The 10,382-nt window shown below is 26.9% G+C and overlaps 1 protein-coding gene across 4 annotated transcripts; it reads left to right on the top strand.

Annotated features, from left to right (window-relative positions):
- The first annotated feature begins 840 nt into the window (after positions 1 to 840).
- Positions 841 to 9,856, top strand: LOC119614603 (ion transport peptide-like). Of its 4 annotated transcripts, none has more exons than XM_037970723.1 (2): positions 841 to 1,063; positions 9,503 to 9,856. In XM_037970723.1, exons 1-2 carry the CDS (start codon positions 846 to 848, stop codon positions 9,609 to 9,611), a joined length of 327 nt encoding a protein of 108 aa, XP_037826651.1. In that variant the 5' UTR covers positions 841 to 845; the 3' UTR covers positions 9,612 to 9,856. The 4 variants fall into 4 exon arrangements, 3 of the variants coding, with proteins under 3 accessions (XP_037826651.1, XP_037826649.1, XP_037826650.1); XM_037970721.1 differs by lacking the exon at positions 9,503 to 9,856 and adding an exon at positions 4,698 to 4,954; XM_037970722.1 differs by lacking the exon at positions 9,503 to 9,856 and adding an exon at positions 4,361 to 4,505.
- The last annotated feature ends 526 nt before the right edge of the window (positions 9,857 to 10,382 follow it).

Raw genomic sequence — 10,382 nt, 5'->3', positions numbered from 1 at the left:
TAGTTCAGTTTCTAGTTCAGTTCTAGTTCTTCTAGTTCTAGTTCAGTTCTAGTTCTAGTTCAGTTCTAGTTCAGTTCTAGTTCAGTTCTAGTTCAGTTCTAGTTCAGTTCTAGTTCAGTTCTAGTTCAGTTCTAGTTCAGTTCTAGTTCAGTTCTAGTTCAGTTCTAGTTCAGTTCTAGTTCAGTTCTAGTTCTAGCAGTTCTAGTCAGTTCTAGTTCAGTTCTAGTTCAGTTCTAGTTCAGTTCTAGTTCAGTTCTAGTTCAGTTCTAGTTCAGTTCTAGTTCAGTTCTAGTTCAGTTCTAGTTCAGTTCTAGTTCAGTTCTACTTCAGTTCTAGTTCAGTTCTAGTTCAGTTCTAGTTCAGTTCTAGTTCAGTTCTAGTTCAGTTCTAGTTCAGTTCTAGTTCAGTTCTAGTTCAGTTCTAGTTCAGTTCTAGTTCAGTTCTAGTTCAGTTCTAGTTCAGTTCTAGTTCAGTTCTAGTTCAGTTCTAGTTCAGTTCTAGTTCAGTTCTAGTTCAGTTCTAGTTCAGGTCTAGTGCAGTTCTAGTTCAGTTCTAGTTCAGTTCTATTTCTGTTCTAGTTCAGTTCTAGTTCTATTTCACTTATATGTATTTATGTTCTAGTTTAGTTCTATTTGAGTTCTCTCCCTGTCTCTCACGTTCTGTTCTAAAATTCCATCTGCACTGCTACATTTACACTTCTTCATGTATTCTACTTAAACTTTTAAAACATTTAAAAGCTTTTTATTTTAAAGCATTAAATTATGTTTAATCAAATTTATTTTATTTAACAACTTTTATTAATTAACTTTATAAAATTATTTCCTCTCTTTTTTTTTTTTTTGTAGATGTGTTCCCGCAACATTAAGATCTCGGTAGTGCTGTTTCTTGTCTTGATTCCACTATTCACAGCTTTGCCCCATAATCATAATTTATCCAAAAGAAGTAATTTCTTCGATTTAGAGTGCAAGGGTATCTTTAACAAAACCATGTTCTTCCGCTTGGATCGTATATGTGAAGACTGTTATCAATTGTTCCGTGAAACAAGTATACATCGATTGTGCAAGTAAGTTTTCTGTCCCCCTACCTTATATGAATATTTTCCGAAAATTTTACGTATTTAGTAGGTCACTGACCTAGTAATACTCACGTTTTGCTATTAAAATTAAATTAATCATACGTTATAAAAAATTAAATATCGCGTCCATTTGTCTTTCATTATTTAGCACTATTTTCTTTTCTTTTTAATTGGTATTTGTGTTTGTTTTAGGGAAATTGAAAATGTCTGGTTTTCAGTGTTAAGTTTAAGAAAAATTTTCTTAGAAAAATAAAAAGAAAATTCCGAGGATGGCTTTTAAATTTATTTAAAATAATTTTTTTATTAATTTTTTAGTAAAATCTATTTTATGAATCCACCGTCATTTAAAGCTTTGGTCACATAACTTCTTTATTGATTTAAAGCTTTATTTACTGAAACTTTTCCGTTAATGTTTTATATAACTCATGATCGGTTTCTTTAAAAATTCTTTATATTATATGGTACTTTTTAAACATCCCTCGTATGTATTTAAGAAAACTGGCACATTTCCGGCTGCTTAAGTTACTTAGATTTATTTTCGGAATAATTTTCTTTTTTCTCAATACTTTTTCTATTTTTTTTTAATTTTTTTATTTAAACAAACACAAAAACTAAATGTAATACTGTAGTTCAAGGTATTAAATAAAACATTGTAGATTGATATATTATTGAGTAATTATTATTTATTATTTATTGCACAAAATAATGGAAAATTACTATACATATTTATTTTATAACCATGACACACAAATTTATAAATAAAAACTTAGAAAAAATTATAAATAATTTTCAAATATTAAAACACTTTCTTCTACTTGATCTATAACATAAATTAATTTTACTTAGTTATAGAAAATTTCTGAAATATTTTTCAAATATTTCGTGAGAATTTTCACCCAAACAAAACAAAAAAAAAAACACATGCCATTTATAATTTAGTTTATTTTTTATGATTTATTTTGAAAATTTGCTAAAACACGCGCCTGTTCAAACACAATAACTATTTGTTCTAAAATTTTAAATAAGTTTTTTGTTTATAAATAATTTATACCAATTAAACTACAATTAACACAGTGTTTTTTGGGATGCTATTGAAAATTGTTAGTTTTTTTCTTATTATTTGTTTATTTTTATTTTCGTAAGTTTATAAATATTTAATAGTTTTGACCACATGTCGAATTTATGTAGATCAGAAATTTTATATATGTATATATTTAATAACTAATTTTAGTTGAATGTTAAGTAAAAGTAATTGAGTAATAATTGAATAATTGTTAAGTGAAAATAATTGACGAGTCCATAAATTAGACCAAAGACTGGTTCATGGACTAGTTCGGTTCTAGTTGAGTTTAGTTCTGAACTAGAACTGAACTAGAATTGAACTAGAACTGAACTAGAACTGAACTAGAACTGAACTAGAACTGAACTAGAACTGAACTAGAACTGAACTAGAACTGAACTAGAACTGAACTAGAACTGAACTAGAACTGAACTAGAACTGAACTAGAACTGAACTAGAACTGAACTAGAACTGAACTAAACTGAACTAGAACTGAACTAGAACTGAACTAGAACTGAACTAGAACTGAACTAGAACTGAACTAGAACTGAACTAGAACTGAACTAGAACTGAACTAGAACTGAACTAGAACTGAACTAGAACTGAACTAGAACTGAACTAGAACTGAACTAGAACTGAACTAGAACTGAACTAGAACTGAACTAGAACTGAACTAGAACTGAACTAGAACTGAACTAGAACTGAACTAGAACTGAACTAGAACTGTACTAGAACTGAAAGAACTGAACTAGAAGTGAACTAGAACTGAACAACTAGAACTGAACTAGAACTGAACTAAATGAACTACTAGAACTGAACTAGAACTGAACTAGAACTGAACTAGAACTGAACTAGAACTGAACTAGAACTGAACTAGAACTGAACTAGAACTGAACTAGAACTGAACTAGAACTGAACTAGAACTGAACTAGAACTGAACTAGAACTGAACTAGAACTGAACTAGAACTGAACTAGAACTGAACTAGAACTGAACTAGAACTGAACTAGAACTGAACTAGAACTGAACTAGAACTGAACTAGAACTGAACTAGAACTGAACTAGAACTGAACTAGAACTGAACTAGAACTGAAGTAGAACTGAACTAGAACTGAACTAGAACTGAACTAGAACTGAACTAGAACTGAACTAGAACTGAACTAGAACTGAACTAGAACTGAACTAAACTGAACTAGAACTGAACTAGAACTGAACTAGAACTGAACTAGAACTGAACTAGAACTGAACTAGAACTGTACTAGAACTGTACTAGAACTGAACTAGAACTGAACTAGAACTGAACTAGAACTGAACTAGAACTGAACTAGAACTGAACTAGAACTGAACTAGAACTGAACTAGAACTGAACTAGAACTGAACTAGAACTGAATTAGAACTGAACTAGAACTGAACTAGAACTGAACTAGAACTGAACTAGAACTGAACTAGAACTGAACTAGAACTGAACTAGAACTTAACTGAACTAGAACTGAACTAGAACTGAACTAGAACTGAACTAGAACTTAACTGAACTTAACTGAACTAGAACTGAACTAGAACTTAACTGAACTAGAACTGAAGTAGAACTGAACTAGAATTGAACTAGAACTGAACTAGAACTGAACTAGAACTGAACTAGAACTGAACTATAACTGAACTAGAACTGAACTAGAACTGAACTAGAACTGAACTAGAACTGAACTAGAACTGACTAGAACTGAACTAGAACTGAACTTGGACTGAACTAGAACTGAACTAGAACTGAACTAGAACTGAACTAGAACTGAACTAGAACTGAACTAGGAACTGAACTAGGAACTAGAACTGAACTGAACTAGAACTGAACTAGAACTGAACTAGAACTGAACTAGACTGAACTAGAACTGAACTAGAACTGAACTAAAACTGAACTAGAACTGAACTAGAACTAATCTAGAACTGAACTAGAACTAATCTAGAACTGAACTACAACTGAACTAGAACTGAAGCAGTACTCAACAAGAACTGAACTTGAACTGAACTAAAACAGAGCTAGTACATAGACTAGTCAATAATAAATCACTTTAACTAATATTTCAATCTTTAATTATATAAGTTACATAATAATTTAATTGTTATTGTATTTAAAAATGTATTTATTGTTATTATTTTTATTGTTAATATTTCTTAAATATTTCTTTTTCCCTTGAACAAATTAAAAAATGTATAAAATTAAAAAATATACAGGCAAAAATGTTTTACTCATGAAACCTTTGGCAGTTGTCTTAAGGTTTTATTAATACCCGATGAAGAAGTAACACAACTTCAATATTTTCTTAAAGTTATCAACGGATCGCCATTATCTTCTCTAGATTTTGCCGCTTTAGTTTAAGTAATTAGAAAAAAATTGTAATTTATGAAATATATATTATTATTATTATTATTATAAACATAACTATATAAAAGTTGTTGGTTGATTTTTATAAATTTTTGTTATTTTTTTTAATTGAGCTATTTTTTTTTATTTAAAATTTTTTATAATTTATTTATTATTTTTCTGTTTGTTTTTTTATTTTTTTTTAAGGAAAAACTGTTTTGATTCAAAGTGGTTTGGTGAATGTTTAAAAGTTTTATTAATACCCCCCGAGGAAGTATCAAAATTGCAACATTTCATTAAAGTTATAAACGGTTCACCCATCCCCTCATTCAATATGACGCCGGTTACAACATAATAACTATTTTTAGTTTTTTAATTTAAATTTTAATTATTATTATTTTTTTTTATATTTATATATATATAAACACTTTGTCTTAAATTGAGCTTAAGTATTTTTTGTTGTTTTTGTTTTAATCAAACGAAAGTGAAAAAAAAGAAGTTTATTTTGTACTTATTTATTTTATTTTATATATTTGTATTAATTTTTTAATTATTTATTTAAAAAGAAAACAACCTAATTAAAGCAAGTAATTTAAAAAAAAAAATATTTTATTTATTTTTAAGTTTAATTTAAAAGAAAATTTTGAATAATATTGTTATATATATATTTTTTAATTTTAAATAATTTGCTCAGCAATTTTTTAAAAAAAGAAAATATTTACTTTTAATTAAAATTAGTTTTGCCTTAAAAAAAAATCTCCAATTTTGTTTTAGTTTAATATATAAATTATTATTTTTTAGCTAAAAACAAAAAAAAAAGTATTTTTTACAGTTTTTTTTAAATTAATTTGTAATATTTTCTCTCAATTTTTTTTTATGGAATTTTTCAAAAGAAAAACCTCTAAACATTTTAAATGTTTGGATATTTTTCTAAAACTGTTATCCAATTGTAAATTATTTAATTTATATATTTAAAAAAAAAAATAATAAATAATAAAATATAAATTATATTTAAACAAATGAAATTATTACATTTTAAACTTTAACTATTACTACTACTAATTAAAAATTTGCTGGCAAATATATTAATGTATTAATTTACAACAAAACAAAAAATATATTTAAAACAAAATACTACAAACAAACAAAAACAAAAAAAAAAAATGAAATGAAAACTAATGAAAAATATTGTGATAGAACACGTTAAAAACACTCCTTTATTTACTATTACTATATAAAAAACATTTATATAAGTATGTATACAAAACAAAAACATATATACATACATATGTGGAAAAAATAAAAAGAAAAGCCTAAAAAAATGGAAAAAAATATAATCATTGTAAAATCCTATATTATGTATTTATATTCATTATATATTCTACCAAAACTCTGTGAATGAGGAACAAAAACAAAAAAAAAAAGAATTATAATATCAACGGCAGCTTTTTTTTTAATTATAAAGTCAACAGACTGTGGAAACTTCTTTTTTTAACAAAAAAAAAAAAAAAAATATTACATATGCAATGTTGCTTGTTCATCAACGTCATCATCATCATCAACTACTCCACTACTTCTAGAGAATATAAACAGAGGGATTATTATGATGAAACTCATATTTGAAAAAAATATATAATTTGTTTTATTTTATTCGGTACGTTTTATTTTATTTATTATTTTTTTTTTAAATCCCCACATTTTGTTTACTGGGTTTCCTTTAATTTTTCAATATTTTTTGAAAGATTTTTTTTGTTGTTTTAACACTTCCTATTTAGGAATCTAACTTATTAGTTAAATTTTTGAAATTTTTTTGTTTCTTTCTTTTTAAACGGTTTTCAATACTTTATTTTTTTGAGTGAAAACTTTTTTTTAATAAAACTGTTAACTGAAGTTTACAGTACTTTTTGTAATATATTTATAAATATTGAATAGAGTTATTAATACATGAGCTGAATTAAACCACTTATATCTAGTCCATAGTCTACAGACTAGTGCACAGATTAGTCAATAATGTAGCCCATAGAATAGTTCATACAAAAGTTAAGAAACTAGTCCATAGACTAATATAAAGACCCGTCGAAAGACTTGTCTATAGACTAGACAATATACCACCTTTAGACAACAGACCAGTTAGTAATGGGCTAGTCTATAGACTATTCAATAGACTAGTCTATAGACTATTCAATAGACTATTCAATAGACTATTCAATAGACTAATCTATAGACTATTCAATAGACTAGTCTATAGACTATTCAATAGACTAGTCTATAGACTATTCAATAGACTAATATATAGACTATTCAATAGACTAGTCTATAGACTATTCAATAGACAAGTCCATATTAGACTAGTCTTTCATAGATTACTCCATAGACTTGTCAAAACACTAGTCAATAGACCAGTTAACAGACAGTCAATAGACTAGTCTATAGTCTTTCATAGACTTATCTACAGATAAGTATATATACTCGACAGTATACCAGTCAGTTGACTAGTCAATAAACTAGTCAATAGACCAGTTAATAGACTTGTCTATAGACTATTCAACAGACTATTCAATAGACTAGTCTATAGACTATTCAATAGACTAATATATAGACTATTCAATAGACTAGTCTATAGACTATTCAATAGACAAGTCCATATTAGACTAGTCTTTCATAGATTACTCCATAGACTTGTCAAAACACTAGTCAATAGACCAGTTAACAGACAGTCAATAGACTAGTCTATAGTCTTTCATAGACTTATCTACAGATAAGTATATACTCGACAGTATACCAGTCAGTTGACTAGTCAATAAACTAGTCAATAGACCAGTTAATAGACTTGTCTATAGACTATTCAACAGACTAGTACATAGACTAACTCATAGGCTAGTACATAGTGTAGTCTACAGGTTAGCCAATGAACTAATCGTTCAAAGACTAGTTCACAGACTTATCCACAGATTACTCCATATACTCGACAATATACCAGTTAGTAGACTAGTCAATAGACTTGTCAAAACACTAGTCAATAGACCAGTTAATAGACAGTCAATAGACTAGTCTATAGTGTTTCATAGACATATCTACAGATTAGTCCATATACTTGACAGTATACCAGACAGTAGACTAGTCAATAAACTAGTCAATAGACCAGTTATTAGACTTGTCTATAGACTATTCAATAGATAGTCCATACACAAACTCATGGACTAGTACATAGTGCAGTCTACAGGTTAGCCAATAAACTAGTTCATGAACTAATCTTTCATGGTAGATTAATCTACAGACTAGTTTACAGACTCGACAATAGACTTGTCATTATACTACTTCATAGACTAGTTAACAGACAAGACTATAAAATAGTCCATAGACTAATCTACCGACTAGTAAATTGACAAATATATAGACTAGTCTATAGACTATTCAATATTGTAGTCAAATGGTCAGTCAATAAACTAGTCTAGTCTATGGTCTATGGACTAATCTATGAATGACTCATAGATTAGTCCATAGACTACTAGAAAATAGACTTGTCCATAGACTTGTCGAAACACTAGCCAATAGTTTAGACTCGTTAATATACCAGTCCATGGACTAATGCATAGACTAGTCCATAAAGTAGTCTTTAAATTAGTTAATAAAGTGGCGGACTAGTCATTCATAGAACTGTTCATACACTAAACTGCAAACTAGAAAATAGACGAATCAGTAGACTTGTCCATAGACTTATCAAAACACTAGTCAATAGATCGAACTACTTAATAGACCAGTCCATAGACTAATGCATAGACTAGTCCATAAAGAAGCCTTTAGATTACTTAATAAACTGGTCTATGAAAAGTTGAGAAAATATATGCGTTTTAAAACTTTTTAGCTGTACTCGAATCTAAGTTAATATATTAGTCAATAGACTAAACTCTACCCCATGGACTAGACCATAAACTATTATACGGAGTAGACAATACACCAGTCAATATTAGTAAATATCTGTTATAAGTTTTTCCTTTTTATATCTTAACCTAAAGTTTAAACAAACTATGAATGTAATTTTCGATATATTTCGTTTTTATCACTGTTATTTCCAAAGAATTCTTTAGATAACTATTCTATGGGCTGAGATATCTTCCGTTGAAGGTCAAATCTAACTATTCTTTGAGTTAATAGTGTTTCAACCTCTTTATTTTGCGGCCAGTATAACAACTATAACAACTTTCGTTAGGAAACAACAAAAACTACTAAAATTACCATGACATTAATAAATTTAGATTTTTCTTGAATACCAAAGGATTCATCTCAATTTCCCTGATAACAACTTTAAGGGCTTCTCTGTATTCAATGTTTGATTTGGACTACAATACAATTAGAAAACTTTGTATTTCATATTTGTTTGTTTTTAAGTTAAAGGAAGCCAATCAGCAGATACTTAGATAAATAGATATCGATGTCTAAATTTATAACAAAAATAAAAGTTTCCCTCTCTTATATCATGCCCCTTCTTTGACATATCTTAATCAGAAGTTATATAACCTTTTGAATATGTAGCAAAACTTTCAAACTTTAGGCTTAGTTATCTCGAAAACCTGATGTGATGGAGAATTTATGAGATCAGGTTGGGATTTGTTTAAAAAAGTGGACTCTTTAGTCTTTGGGTTTTTTGTGTAATTGTTCTTTTAAACCTTTTATTATTTTGAATTTGAAAAATTTTTGAAATTTTCGAATTTTTTGAAATTGAAAAAAAAAATTTCAACAAAACTTGTAAATATTTTTATTTTAAAAGGCTTTTTGCATTTTTTAACAAAAAAAAAAGCTAAACTTTTTTGATTTTTTTAGAAAAACCCCAAAACATTTATTTTTTTTAATATAAAACCTGAAGAATTTTTGAAAAAACTATAACTTTTTGAAAATTTTTTTGAAAAACCCTCAAAAGATATTAAAAAGCTTACCTTTACTTGGAAATACTAATAATTTGTTTTGTGTTTTTCTCTCTCTCTCTATTTTCCTTAACTACAACAATATTATAGACAAGATTGCTTTGGCTCACCATTCTTCAATGCCTGCATAGAGGCGTTACAATTGCATGAGGAAATGGATAAATATAATGAATGGCGTGATACCTTGGGCAAAAAGTAAATGGTTAACAGCAACTTATATATAAACGGTCTATAACTCTAACAAACTCCCGCTTACTCATCCCTGCAAACAACAAACAAAATTCTACAATATTCCAGAAACAATGGTTTAACAGAAAATACTATTAAAAAAAATACAAAAAAAAAAAGTATTATAAAATTTTTTTTTATTTAAATATTATAATAATTTTGAATTATATTAAAAGAAATAGGTACCTAAAAAAATGTTTGTTTTAGAAAAAAATTTAAAAAAAAATTGATGTATTTGGCAAAAAGAAACCTAAAATTAATAAATATATTTGCATATACGTATAAACAAAAAAAAACATAAACAAAAATATTTAATAATATCTTTATATATGTAAATGTAAGTATAATCCAAAAACGCCTAAACTTTGTACAGCTTTTTTTATTTTTTTAAAAACTTTAAAAATCTTACTCAAACATTCAATTTACTACAAGTATTTCGAAATTTTGTCTGATGTAAATAAGTTTAACATTTATGTTTACACTATATATACAACTATATTTTATTTACTTTTATGTATAAATTCAAATTTTATATTTAAGTTAATTTTTTTTTATATTTATATACATATAATTTGCTAATTATACATTTATATATTATTTTAAGTTTTACTAATTATTTTTTTATTTTTGGCAAAGATTTATTTTGTATTAATAAATACATTGCAACAAATGTTTGTATTAATATAAATGTAATAATATTTTTTTTAATGTATTGTTTAATTTGAAACATCTTTGGATCTAG

This window comes from Lucilia sericata, unplaced genomic scaffold (genome assembly GCF_015586225.1).
Source record: "Lucilia sericata isolate MDLA Ls3-8-SP2 unplaced genomic scaffold, ASM1558622v1 Contig003112F_arrow, whole genome shotgun sequence".
In the NCBI taxonomy this organism is placed as follows: Eukaryota; Metazoa; Arthropoda; class Insecta; order Diptera; family Calliphoridae; genus Lucilia; species Lucilia sericata.
Note: the sequence above shows the minus strand (reverse complement) of the source record. Positions and strands in the feature narration are given on the sequence as shown.